This window comes from Capsella rubella, unplaced genomic scaffold (genome assembly GCF_000375325.1).
Source record: "Capsella rubella cultivar Monte Gargano unplaced genomic scaffold, Caprub1_0 scaffold_8, whole genome shotgun sequence".
In the NCBI taxonomy this organism is placed as follows: domain Eukaryota; kingdom Viridiplantae; phylum Streptophyta; class Magnoliopsida; order Brassicales; family Brassicaceae; genus Capsella; species Capsella rubella.
Window position 1 is genome coordinate 12,473,796 of NW_006238916.1, and position 13,079 is coordinate 12,486,874.

At 35.6% G+C, this 13,079-nt stretch overlaps 2 protein-coding genes and 1 long non-coding RNA gene across 6 annotated transcripts; 1 reads left to right on the forward strand and 2 right to left on the reverse strand.

The window, feature by feature from the left end:
• Window positions 1-2,616: 2,616 nt before the first annotated feature.
• Window positions 2,617-3,578, reverse strand: LOC111830520. The gene is made up of 2 exons (XR_002833932.1): window positions 3,333-3,578; window positions 2,617-2,850 (listed from the first exon to the last, which is right to left on the reverse strand). It is a non-coding gene; the product is annotated as an uncharacterized LOC111830520 (long non-coding RNA).
• A 393-nt stretch (window positions 3,579-3,971) lies between these two features.
• On the reverse strand, window positions 3,972-6,060 carry LOC17876034 (14-3-3-like protein GF14 kappa). Of its 2 annotated transcripts, none has more exons than XM_006280929.2 (4): window positions 5,486-6,060; window positions 5,042-5,164; window positions 4,304-4,420; window positions 3,972-4,166 (listed from the first exon to the last, which is right to left on the reverse strand). In XM_006280929.2, the coding sequence occupies exons 1-4, from the start codon at window positions 5,969-5,971 to the stop codon at window positions 4,152-4,154; spliced, it is 741 nt and encodes a 246-aa protein (XP_006280991.1). In that variant the 5' UTR covers window positions 5,972-6,060; the 3' UTR covers window positions 3,972-4,151. The 2 variants fall into 2 exon arrangements, with proteins under 2 accessions (XP_006280991.1, XP_006280992.1); XM_006280930.2 differs by having other exon boundaries at window positions 3,972-4,172; window positions 5,486-6,059.
• Window positions 6,061-6,855: 795 nt separating this feature from the next.
• LOC17874910 lies at window positions 6,856-12,960 on the forward strand. 3 transcript variants are annotated; one of them, XM_023783969.1, is made up of 21 exons: window positions 6,857-7,538; window positions 7,769-7,825; window positions 7,928-8,060; window positions 8,193-8,278; window positions 8,394-8,542; window positions 8,655-8,911; window positions 8,995-9,300; window positions 9,377-9,464; window positions 9,553-9,658; window positions 9,761-10,035; window positions 10,116-10,236; window positions 10,313-10,537; window positions 10,621-10,811; window positions 10,932-11,099; window positions 11,202-11,307; window positions 11,423-11,557; window positions 11,658-11,810; window positions 11,895-12,095; window positions 12,202-12,396; window positions 12,487-12,558; window positions 12,651-12,960. In XM_023783969.1, the coding sequence occupies exons 2-21, from the start codon at window positions 7,790-7,792 to the stop codon at window positions 12,801-12,803; spliced, it is 3,156 nt and encodes a 1,051-aa protein (XP_023639737.1). In that variant the 5' UTR covers window positions 6,857-7,538; window positions 7,769-7,789; the 3' UTR covers window positions 12,804-12,960. The 3 variants fall into 3 exon arrangements, with proteins under 3 accessions (XP_023639731.1, XP_023639737.1, XP_006279921.1); XM_006279859.2 differs by having other exon boundaries at window positions 9,764-10,035; XM_023783963.1 differs by having other exon boundaries at window positions 6,856-7,538; window positions 7,928-8,278; window positions 9,764-10,035.
• Window positions 12,961-13,079: the final 119 nt, after the last annotated feature.

Sequence of the window (13,079 nt, forward strand, 5' to 3'; positions counted from 1 at the left end):
GGTGATAAGCCATTTGCTCTGGCTGATCTTTGACCACTGTTTTCACTACTCTAGGGTCACTTTTAGATACAATAATTTCAATAACTAAATCATTGCATATACCTTTAAATGAAAAAGCATACTGTATATACTTGTATAAGAACTACGTCATCTACTAATTCGAGTTTAAAATATGGTCTCTGTTCGTTACTCGATATGGTCTTTGTTTTTTACACATTGTGGTCTTTCTTTAATATGGTTTTAGTTTACCCAAAGATACTGTTTTCTGTTTTACCCAACAACGTATAAGATTATTTCTACCAAAAAAAAAACAACGTATAAGATTAACTATAGGTTTTTAATATTCATATATAGATATGTTTTATGTATACTTTTTTTTTTTTAATTCTCTTGCAAGTGGAGGTCAAGTCTTCAAAACGAAAACTTGTGCTCTATAACTCTATTGTCACCTCTCCAACAATTCTACATTCGTATATTTTTCAGGTGATTATTATTTTTATTTTCTGATAAATAGTAGTAATAATTAGTATTTTTTTACCACTTGAAAACTAAATTCACTACGCGACGAGTTGCTTGAAAACACCACACAAGAATATTTCCTGTTTGAAATTAACTTTGCAAATGGTTATCGAGGCAATGATTTCAGTTTTTAACTACTAATATAATCATGTTATGAAATGAAACAGTAATCCGTTATTAAATTTAACAAAGTCCTATTTTGTAGGAAGAAAATAAATTTCATAGCAATAGTAACGAATATTCTCCTTGAAAAAATATAGCCATTCTTTTTTATTTTTGGGTTAAGTACACATATTTTAAAAATCTACATTAAATTGTTTGGGCAATAAGAGAAAAAAAATCTATAACTATGTTCGCAAGCATGTTTGATGATTTGGTTTGGAGAACTATAAGATAGAAAAGATGGGAATATCAAAAAAAAATTCAAGTAAGGCTCCAATTGGTGACCACTTTTTAGGAATAGAACGAAGAGGAATGTGGTGTTCTTCGTTGTTCCTCAATTTTTGCTACCATTTACCCATAATGTTTTTTCAATTTTCAGATATGTGGGATCTATATTATTCCTATTCATTCATCAAATAAAAAGGAACAACAGTTCAAAAATGTTCCTACTCAAAATTGTAGAGGAACAATGAGGAACAAATATATAATTTTCGTTTTTATATAATTCAATATTTTAAAAATATTTATATTGATAATTTTGACATTTCTATATATAAATACTTTAAAAAATTATTATATATTTTAAATAAAATATTATTTCATCATAATTTTCACTTTCTATTAATGTTTTGAATTTATATATTATATTAGAAAAATATTTAAAGAAATTTAAAATAGGTTTTAACTTAAAACATTTATTAATGTTTTAAAATATTAAAAAATTAAATTAAATTATTATATTAAGTATTATAATTTAAATGAAAGTTCTAAACTAAATTTCTTTTTAAACTTAAATTTATTAAATAATTTTTTGGTTACCATTTACTGGAACATTTGTTCTATTTTTCCTCAGTATTTATTCCTATTTTTTATGAGAATTCTTTTCCTGTTTGTTCTTTTTTATTTTTGTTATTTTTCGTTTTTTTTATTCATAAATGAGTTACCAATCGGAGCCTAAGTATAAGTAATAACGGTAATTGACAATCACGTGCGAGCTAATAAACTTTGATGTTTTTTACAGTCTTTTTAAATCTTTTCGGGGTAGAGCGGTGGAGAAGAAACAAAAGTTTTAAGTATCTGAAGTAAAATATGGAGAAGTTTTGGAGAAGTTTTTCGAATTAAACTAAAAAGACTCACTCACTCTTTATGTTTTTTTATGTTTTTTTTTCTTTCATGCATGCAAATGCCAGACAAAAGTGGTCCAAGTACACTTTTGATGTTTTGCTTCACTTTGTGTTTGTTCTGAGATTCTAACTTGTAGTTTCTGCCTCTCTCTAACTTGTTTTTTTTTCTTTCTTTTCTTAAGAGAATAAATAATTCGTGTTTTATGGCACGCCTATGGTCAACTTAACCAGCACATTGTTCGAACCACATGGCCTGATGTAAGTTTAGATGGCCTTTTTCTTGGGTAGGTTTTTTTTTATTATAAAGGTCGGCTCGAAGAAGAAGGCTCGCGCAGCGCACCATTCTTTTTAGTATATTGGTTGGTCCGACCGGTAAATAGTTTCACATTTGATTTAGTCATTTCTGTTGTGTCTTGATTTTTATCCTTTTTGGCGATTTGGAACCGTCTTAGTCATTTTGTTGTGTGTTCGTCTAGCTAAATCATTTGTAGTCTTTGATTAAGAGCGGCGTTAGTCATTTTTTGCTTCCTCTAGTTTTTGGCGATTAAGATCTTTATTAATCATTTGTGTGTGTCTCCTTTAGAGATAGTTTGCTCTTAAACGAGTCAAGTCATTTTTGTGTATTTCGTGATCGTCTGTTTTTGGCGTTTGGATTGGTTAATCAATTAGGTTCCAAGTTAAGAATCTTTAGTGTTTTGGCTATCTATCATTTGGTTTGTGTGATTGGCTTTAGTCGTTTTTGTATGTTCGCCATGCCACTACGCTCAGTCGCCCACATCACACACACGCGCATCTACGCAGTCTACGTATACGCACATTCACTCTATACACACCTACTACTACTACTATTACTATGATGCACACACATGTCACATGTCACCATTTTTTCAACCACACCCTATACACACATCTACACAATATTAAATAAAAAAACAAAAACATATATGCTTCAGCCTTCAATCCTTAACTTCAAAAGGGTACTCAAGCAGAAGATGGAAAACTCTGGACACAGCCCTAGGCTCTGTTCTGTTCCTTCACTACCACTCTGCAAAATTAATCAAGATCAATTTTCATTATATAATATTTTTACTTCCGCTTGTCAACATTTTTGGTACATGCATAATTAGTGTCTTCACTTTAAAAATGCAAAACGCAAAAACCTTTTTTTTCTTTGCTTTTCACAAAACACTAAAAACTCATTATATGTTTTCCTAGACAGATCATATATAAACTCAGAATTGAAGTCAAGAAAGCATGATATATAAATATATTTTTTTAACTGATGATTAAATTAGAAAAACAGAGTACGATTACACGTTATGAAAGAGAGGAGCATAATATATAACTAAAATCAGTTGGACTAAACAAACTGAACAAAATCATGGCAGCAAAACAGATCATCTTCATGTTCGGTGAAATCTCCATAAAACATATTCGATACAATTTAACTAGCAATAAAATCTTTCTAATGGAATATACAGTGAACAAGCTAGACGAATTAGATGATTAGAGCAGAGTACTGTTTACCTTGTATATGTATATGCCTTAATGTTTGTTTCTCTCCTGGCTAATGAGAATTACAGAGAAGTCAGAAGTTCGAGTGAGAACTCAAGTGACATAACATAACTAGAAGATAAAAACAGTGTGTATTCCACATTTGAAAAGATATAAACTGAAATTGGGGAGATTGAATAAGAATAGAGTATTCAGATGTCTCACCGAAGAAGAAGAAGGGAGTACTTATAGAGTCATTACCGTTTGACAACGTTCATATTTACATCTAACGGTTGAAAAATATTACCGTTTGACAACGTTCATATTTTCACCACTCACATCAAAGCAATACGAAAAATCAGGAAATCGTACCTACGATTGAGACTTTCTTTTTTTTTTTTTTGTTACTTCTCATATTGGTTTTTTTTTTTGGGTTTCCGGCTACTTTCCGGTCTTTTAATACGAGTTTCAATTATACTAACTAGAAGGCGTATTCTCGACAACAACTTAACTGAAACCAAACCCTTAAACTTGAGACCACTAGTAAGTGAAATAATGTTTGTCTAAAAGATGATACAGGCATGGGTTCTTTACTCCGGAGGAACTCACAATCCAAGCTAAGGATTTGGGACACTCTTACTTGTTTGAAATATAATTTTTAAGAAACAAAGATTAGGGAGGATAAATTAGAAATAAAAAAAGAAACAGAGTTTGAACAGAGCAGCAGATAACACCAAAGCTGTGCACATAATCTGACAAGTTTTACAGCAAAGGGGCAAGAGAGTTTTGAACTCAGATTTTCGGTTACGGTTGCAGGAACATTACATAACCGTCTTTTCTTCCATTAGACCTTCAGGCCTCATCCATCTGTTCCTGAATAAAGCAGTCGACCATTGAGTTTTGTAGTGTTATTATCCGAATAGTCTTATAAGAGTATCAACGATCAACACTATGCGAGTTCCTAATGATGCGATTGAATATGAAAAGTATAGAATTAGACAAACCTGCATATCGGAGGTCCAAAGGGTTAGATTGTCCCTTAGCAACTGCATGATAAGAGTACTGTCCTTGTATGACTCCTCCCCCAATGTGTCCAGCTCAGCAATGGCTTCTTCGAAAGCCTAGACAGGTTATGGATCCAACAAGAACAAGTTAGAAGTGCAATGATCAGACATCTCTTTAGTCTTAACTAAATCTTGTATATGTGATGCATGAGATGTTCCGGGTTCAATAAGCACCAAAAACCCAATCATCAGAATCTACACAATCCCGTATGCATAACACATGAGATCTTGTGGTTCTAAAAGCCTTTGTCATTCTAAAAGATTCTACTGACAAAAGGAATAATTTGGTTAATGTGAAGTGTTTGGTCAAAAAAGGTTTCTATAAAAAGAAGACTTTTGCAGAATGTCTTTTTCTTTAGAATCTCTGTTTATTAAAAAGAAGTGGGTCCGTATTATAAAGAAGAAAGAGTTACTTTTTATAAACAACTTGTCTATTTCTGGATACATATCAAAATTCATTCAAATCAATCCAACACAATGAATACAAAGATGGGGCCAATTAGGAATAGTAACACAAGTGGTCAGTTTTAGTAACTTAAAAAGATTTAAGGAAGAAGCAGAGAAAAAATCTTCATAACCAAAGTTAAAAGACAACGATTTATCTTTTAGTACCTCAAACATAGAACTCATCCACTGTAATGAACAAACAAGCAGTGTAGAGTAATGAAGAAAGAGTACCTGTTTGGCCATGCTACAAGCTTTTTCTGAAGAGTTGAGAATTTCGTAGTAAAACACTGAGAAATTGAGAGCCAGACCCAGCCTGATCGGATGTGTAGGTGCTAGATCAGCAATCGCAACATCCTTCAAAACAAATAACCCATGAATAAGCCCAAGTACATAATTTTCAGAACAATTATATACTAGAGTACTTCATAGATTGTCTTCTAAGGGAAGCAATTGAATGCTCTTTAAGCAAAACTGTAGAAGTTGACTACTTCAAACGATTCGATGAATCACAATAGCTCGATTCGAGACCAATTTACCAATTATGAGACAAAGTGATTACAGATTAGCAAATCGAAGCAATCTCAGAAATAGGGGGTTTTTTTTTTTTTTTTGGGTAGCAACCAAAAATGGATGAGATTAGATAAAATTAATAAAAGGAAGAAGGAAATGAAATACCTGAGCAGCTTTGTAAGCGATCATAGTATCTTCGGCAGCTGTTTTCCTCTCATCACCAGATTTGAACTCGGCGAGATAACGATGGTAATCTCCTTTCATCTTGAGGTAAAAGACCTTAGACTCACTTGCAGTAGCAGAAGGAATCAGATGCGAATCAAGCAGCCTCAGGATTCCTGAGCAGATCGTTGAGAGCTCAGTCTCCACCTTAGATCTGTAATCCTTGACGAGCGACACGTGTTCTTCGTTCTTCCTGCTCTCTTCCTTCTGCTCTATCGAAGACACTATTCTCCAAGCGGCGCGAAGAGATCCAATCACGTTCTTATACGCGACGGAGAGAAGGTTCCTCTCTTCCACAGTGAGTTCCCCGGCTGGTGTTGCTCCACTTACCAGCTGTTCCATGAACTGAACCATCTCTTCGTAACGCTCAGCTTGCTCGGCAAGCTTCGCCATGTACACGTATTGATCTCTGCTTAACGTCGTCGCCATTAGAGATGAAGAAGAAGATCTCGAGATTTTTTGATTTTTTTTTTTCAATTTCACCGGAAAATTTTGAATCGGAGGAAATTTCTGGAAGGAAAAAGAGGAAATTGTGAAGAAGAAAAGAAGAATAAAAAGCCCTTCAAAGCTGAGTCATAATGAGCTGTAAAAGGAAAAGACTCTCCACTCGCGCGTGACGTATACTTTCTCTTGAACCGACGTCGTTTCTTTAAAGGAGGGTTAAGGGCGTGAAGAGTGTTGAGGCGCGTGGTTAGGGTTTGGGTTTTTGTTTTCGATAAGAGCGAGTGAATGGACGATAGTGCGTCAGCGTCTTCCACCAGTTGACACTGTTTAAAGTCAAAACTTGTAAAATGGGCATTTGGATAGGCCTTGTTTATGGGCCTTGTGAAGCCTGTAACCTGTTAATACTACATTTTTTACCTTGCTGGCTAAGCATATGCGTTTTCGGCGTGACCTGGACACAACTAATGCGGTCGGAGAAAAGACATATGAAGACAAGCAAAAGTTGTCTATAATTCTTTCGGTTTGATAATAATTATTAGTACTTATTTTATTATATCGCCAATAATAATTATATTCTTTATTTTTTTTGATTCATTTTGTTTCCGATTCCAATATTGTGAAACTTTAAACGCCGGATCAAAATTGAGTGTATTCGTTATTTATGAGTTTTTTTTGTGTGGTTCATTGTGTTTCAATAAATGAGAAAAAATTGATGAAATTTATGCTCAATTACTGCTTTTTTTGTCAAATGGGATAATTGAGATTTCAGGCAGGACATTTGTTAGGCAAGAAAAAATACAGAGTTGGTTGATCGAATGAGACCACATCATTAGAACGAAATCTTCAGAAATTGATTACTCATCTTTTTAAATAATTGTAGGTTGTTCAGATTATTTTGTTTACAAAAAATAATAAAATTCTACTGAAAATGAAATAAAAATAGAAGTGCGTTGAGTTAGAGTCTTGAATACACACGCACCGTCACGCGCGCAGAACGTTTCCGTTATGGGAAAAGGGCGTGTATCCACTTGCCACGTCAGATTTACCGCAGAGCGTATTAAAGGTCTCCGTCACCGTTAATTGACGCCTCCATCCAACGCCGCTCTCTTGGCCGTATATATTTTTTATTCCTTGTTGGCGCAAGTTTTACTAAAAAAAAAACACACAGATAAAAAGAAAGAAAAAAAAAAAGAGAAGAGGATCTTCAGCGATCTTCCTTTTTAATTGCTAAATCCACCATTTTCCTTCTCCTTCATTGTGAATTCGAGTCCAGTGACAATTTTCCCTCCTCCGTAGACTTCACTTTGAAGAAACAAAAGAGTTTATAAACAGTTTGGTCTACTGCAAAGTATATGGTTTCACACTTGTTGACTCTTTCACTGGCCAAATAAAAAAAAAAAAAAAAAAATCTCGGTAAGAGTCTTATTTGAGCAGAGAGTGTAAGCAAGCTAATGCATTACTTTTGCCGATTTGAGAAGAAGTAGATCCATTCTTCGATTTCGTGAGTTTCCCCTTCACTTTCTTTCATGTGAATTTCGTGGAAGAGATAAAAGTAATTCTCATCTCTCTCTCTCTTTTTTTTTTTGTTTTCCTTCTTTTTTTTCTTTAGCCGTTTCACTACAATTTCGCTTTTATAGCCTTGGATCCCGTTTTGATTTCGTTTCCTGATAATTTTTTCAGTTGGCTATGTTTTAGGGATTTCGGTACAGAACTGAGAGATTTTGATTGTTGAATGTGATTTGGAACTCTCTGCATTTTGATGATTTCTTTCTGAATATTTAGGTTACGGGGTAAGGAGGAGCAATGTTCAGGGAAGCTGGATTAAGAAGCTTAGGAGAGGTTTGAACAATTTGTTTTCTCTATTCAACAACATTTGCTATGTTTTGTTGTTTTGTATTTTTTTATTTTTTTTTGCTGTAACTTGTTTGAAGATGTTTATAGGATGCTGTTGGTTCGAGATGGAGTATTGGTAATCGCAAATTGGATGCTAAATCTGTTGCCAATACCAATTCTGGTCATGCTTTTGGACCTAGGAGTGCGCCTCCATTGTCTTCAGCAACTAAACCCGCTAGAGGTAATAACTGTGGTGGCTCAAGTTCAGACATGGACATTGCTTCTTATTCAGATGAAGATACATTCGAGAGGCATCACTCACCTCTACGCTCTCCTCAAGATTATAAAAAAATTCACGTCTATAATATGGCAGCTCATAATGGACTCGGACGTAATGGTGCGAAGGTCTTTGGTGCTGATGAGTTATCAGACTCAGCTACGAGCACCGAAGTTTCATATGTACTTACTTTTACTCCCCCTTCTGTCTTGTTTTCCTTCTGCTTCACAAAGATTATGAAACTGTTGTTTTAGAACCTTAAAGAGTCCTGTTCTGATTTTATTATAACTTTTACAGGAAGCAGAATCTTGTGGTGTGCGGAACAATATATCTTCGCATAATGATTGTGAAAGAAGAAATGTTGAGGCTGGAACTTCAGGAAGGACCCAGAACGGGACAATCACTTCAACCAGTTCGTTGCCTCGTTTCCCCACCTTTCATGCCAGGTTGAGTTTCATTTCTGATTTATATATTTTGTCGTCTTTGTTTTTTTTTTTCCTTTTTCTCTCTGTAGTTTATTCATTTCCTTCATTTTTTTTGTGTGTGGTTTGAATGCAGTGAGCAAGGTCCATGGTCTGCGATGATTGCCTATGAAGCATGTGTGCGGCTATGTCTTCATTCATGGTCAACAGATAGTGTCAGCGAAGCTTCTTACTTCCTGAACAATGAATGCACGACAATGAGGAATGCATTTAGTTTGCAGAGATTTTTTCTTCAATCTGAAGAAGAGTTACTCGGAAAGGGACCTTCTGAGTTGGTTACCGAGACATCTGCTCCAAAATCTAAGAAAACTATTGGAAAAATTAGACTTCAGGGTATAAACATTTGTATCTTCTTTCCCTCTCGCTGCATTTGACCACTTGCAGTAGTTGTGCTTACAATAGTATGATTTTTACAGTTCGTAGAATTAAAATGGGACTAGACCCACCACCTGGCTGTAACATTGCAACACTAAAGGTCTCTAAGGAAAAGCGCGAAGTTGTTCGTCAGCATATTGTGGAGCTGAATTTGACTTTATCTTCTGGTTGGAAAGCAGCGAGGAAAGTTCATGTCACTCCCCAAGTTCCTCTTAATGGTTCACTTTCTCGTCAAAGTTTGGCTTACCTGCAGGCTGCTGCTCGGTACCTTAAGCAGGTCTCAAAGGCTGTTAAAACCGAAATTGTTACATCTCATACTGGACCGCAGACTTATGAAGCAGTTCAAGGTACGGCATCATACTTTGAACATAACTTATTGTCGTCTTATACTGGTCATCGGTATTTGATTCGTTATGTTTTCAGAAACATATTCATGTTCATTGAGGTTAAAGAGCTCTGCTGAAGAGGATCAAATTAAGACGCAACCTGGATCTGGCGAGACATTTATTTTGTATGTGCCCTTGTTTACTCACTTGATCTTCACGGATCATTCTTTCTACTCCTTTTAAGCTGGATCTTAATATTCTTTTCTCTTGTAGCTTACCAGATAGTCTTGGTGATGATTTGATAATTGAAGTTCGAGACTCCAAGGGGCAACTCCTTGGTCGTGTCGTAGCTCAGCTAGCAGCTATAGCTGATGATCCTGTAAGATTCTCTTGCTGTCACACACGCATTATATATCATATTACTGATTCCGTTAGACGATGAAGCTGAACATCTTATGTTTTCTTTCTTTTCTTTCTGAAGCAGAGTGAAAAACTGCGATGGTTGCCAATATATCATGAACCAGAGCATGAACTAATTGGAAGAATCCAACTTCAGTTTAGTTACTCGAGTAGTTTAGATGAAAAAACTAAGTGTGGGTTGGTGGCAGAAACTTCGGCGTATGATCTTGTCCTAGAGGTGGCTATGAAAGCGGAACGGTTTCAGCGAAGAAATCTATTGTTTAAGGGACCATGGCATTGGATGATAACTCGATTTGCATCCTATTATGGCGTTTCAGATGCATACACTAGATTAAGGTATTCATTGAGTGACTAAGAATGATGTGTCATAATTTCTCTATGTGGTAATTAAGCAATGTTTTTGTGAGAACTTGCAGATATCTTTCTTATGTCATGGATGTCGCATCGCCTACCAAGGATTGTCTTGATCTGATTTATGATTTTCTATTCCCTATTATAATGAAAAGCAACCACAAGGCTGTATTGAGTCATCAAGAGGTGAGTTAGCTTTGATCATCGAATTGTTTTCTTCAGTATTCAAGTAGCTAACTTCAACTTTTGGTCCTTTGGTCAGAATCGATTACTTGGAGAAATTGATGAACAAATTCAACAGATTCTCGCTTCAGCATTTGAGAATTATAAATCACTTGATGAAATGTCTTTTTCCGGGATGAAAGATGTTTTTGAATCTGCTTCAGGAATTCCAGCACCTGCTATAGAATCAGCTGTCAAGCTCTATGGTCTTCTCAACGATGTATTAACCCCCGAGGCACAGTTGAAACTCTGCAGATATTTTCAGGTATTAATCAAACATCTATCTATTTCTTAACCATCTTTTCTTAAGTTGTACATGTGATTCATCACGTATGAACACCACTACAGGCTGCTTCAAAGAAGAGGTCAAGAAGACACTTACTGGAAACAAACGATTTACTTAACAACCGTAGTGAAGGTGCACCAGTTGACCCCATGGCGCTTCCAGCTTCTTATCAGAAGATGAAGTCTCTAATCTTGAGCCTTAAAAATGAAATATCCACTGACATAGCGATCCATAACTGCAATGTGCTCCCAAGGTTTGTTTAAGACTTAAGTCAATGATATGCAACATATATGTTAAGTGTTTAACTCAGATATGAAGGGTTTGCTTCTCAATTTATCTTTCTAATGAATTCTCTCTGTCAACTATCAAACAGTTTTATAGACCTTCCAAATCATTCAGCTGCAATATATAGTGTTGATCTCTGCAATAGGCTCCGGGAATTTCTTCTCGTATGGCCTCCTCCTGGACCATCACCTGCGGTTGTTGACCTAGTTATTTCAACTGCTGACTTTCAGAGAGATATCTCTAGCTGGAACATAAAGTAAGTTCACTGGTATCTGCTAACTAATTTAAACTTACAATTTCATTTGTAATACATTCCTGTAACCTAAAGGCACCTATATATTGTCTTGTCTTGTCGCAGTCCTATCAAAGGTGGTGTTAATGCCAAGGAGCTTTTCTATTCATATATCACAACCTGGATTGAAGAGAAAAGACGAGTTTTATATGAACTCTGCAAGCTAGAGACGGTACTAATAATGCAACTGTGTTATTCCAAGTTTAATCATATACTGCAGAAAGTAGAACATTTCAAGCCCTTCCTCCATGCAATTCAATTACATTCTATCTGCTTTCACTTTTCAGTCAAAAGCATGTGGCGAGATTCCGGGATTGACTTCTCCTTTTGTCGATGAGATGTATGAGAGACTCAATGGGACACTTGATGAATATGATATCATTATTAGGCGCTGGCCAGAATACGCAATATCCTTGGAGAAAGTAAGTGAAACAGCAAAGAATCCTTTCAAGTCCAATCACATGTAATGTTGTTGTTTAAATGGATCATAATCTAAGTGTTGCTGTTGTTCCATGGAAAAAGGTTGTAGCAGACTCAGAAAAGGCAATAGTTGAAGCCATGGAGAAACAATTTGCTGACATATTATCTCCGTTAAAGGAAAGTAAAATATTTGGTCTGAAAATTGTCCAGAAATTTACAAAAGGCACACCTAACCCTTATTGTGTTCCAAAAGAGGTACGTTGCTTATATAAATTTGCAAGTTTTTTTTTTCTGGATGTAAGAGGAGAAGACATTGACGCCATTTTGGTAAAATTTCAGCTTGGAGTTCTTCTCAACTCACTAAAAAGAGTGCTTGACATTTTACGCCCGAGTATAGAGAACCGATTCAAAATGTGGAATTCATATATCCCTGATGGAGAAAACAGAGTCTTGGGAGAGAGGTTAAGTGAGGTGACAGTATTGTTAAGAGCCAAGTTCAGAAGTTATATGCAAGCGCTTGTGGAGAAACTCGCAGAGAATGTATGTGCTCTCTCTATTTATCTTCCAAAATTTTGATTTTCTTCTAGTTTTTGTTCTCACCGCCACCTTTGTTGAAATCAATTTCTTGATCTTGTTATGCTAACAGACGAGGATACAAAATCACATGAAACTAAAGACCATCATCCACGACTTAAGGGAAACCACAGCAGAACCGGATGTTAGAAACAGAATGACGGCATTGAAGGATTTGCTAGACAAGACCATCGATCATCTACACGGTCTTTTCTTACCCGATGTGTTTGTGACAATCTGTAGAGGAATCTGGGACCGAATGGGACAGGTTAGTGACATCGCTACATTTTATTACACTGGAAACTGGTTGTTTTAGTCATCTGCATTTACCTTCAATGTTCTGTTCTTTTTTTTCCAGGATGTGCTTCGTCTTTTGGAAGATAGGAAAGATAATGTGACTTGGCACAAAGGACCGAGAATCGCAGTGTCTGTAAGTTTTGTTTGAAACCCTTTCGGGAGCTGTAATAATAATAAAAAATCCGTCACCCTTGTATCTGATCTTATATTTTGATAACTATATAGGTTTTAGATGAAATATTCGCGACACAAATGCAAAGCTTGCTTGGAAACGCATTAAAGCCGGAGCACTTAGAGCCACCAAGATCAATGATGGAACTCAGGTCTATGCTGTGCAAAGATTCTACTGATTACAGGGAAGGAGGCTACCACTATTAATACCAGACATAATGAGCCGGTGAAGAATCTGGTTCTTTTTGTTTTACTATGTTTGGTTCATTGGTATGATATGGTATGGCATGGAGAAGTTTTGGGCATTGCCAAGCAAATGTAGTTAAAAAAAAGATAGAGGAGGTAAACAGAGAGTTTAATTGTACTGTATGTAGTAAAGTAAAAAGTTGAAAAAAAAAAAAAAAAAAAAAAAACTCACATTTTGTTACAACTTACAACTGTGCAAGTCGTTGAAGACGGTTAGACAACGCGCGTGTTAACGTC

Excerpts from the sequence above, each read along its gene's own strand:
- LOC17876034 (XM_006280930.2), bottom strand. The coding sequence starts at position 5,971 with ATGGCGACGACGTTAAGCAGAGATCAATACGTGTACATGGCGAAGCTT. Across the intron at positions 5,165-5,485 it reads TCGCTTACAAAGCTGCTCAG|GATGTTGCGATTGCTGATCT; the intron begins GTATTTCATTTC and ends TTTGTTTTGAAG. Across the intron at positions 4,173-4,303 it reads TTTGGACCTCCGATATGCAG|GAACAGATGGATGAGGCCTG; the intron begins GTTTGTCTAATT and ends TGCTTTATTCAG.
- LOC17874910 (XM_023783963.1), top strand. The coding sequence starts at position 7,790 with ATGTTCAGGGAAGCTGGATTAAGAAGCTTAGGAGAG. Across the intron at positions 8,912-8,994 it reads TGGAAAAATTAGACTTCAGG|TTCGTAGAATTAAAATGGGA; the intron begins GTATAAACATTT and ends TGATTTTTACAG. Across the intron at positions 10,036-10,115 it reads GATGCATACACTAGATTAAG|ATATCTTTCTTATGTCATGG; the intron begins GTATTCATTGAG and ends GAGAACTTGCAG.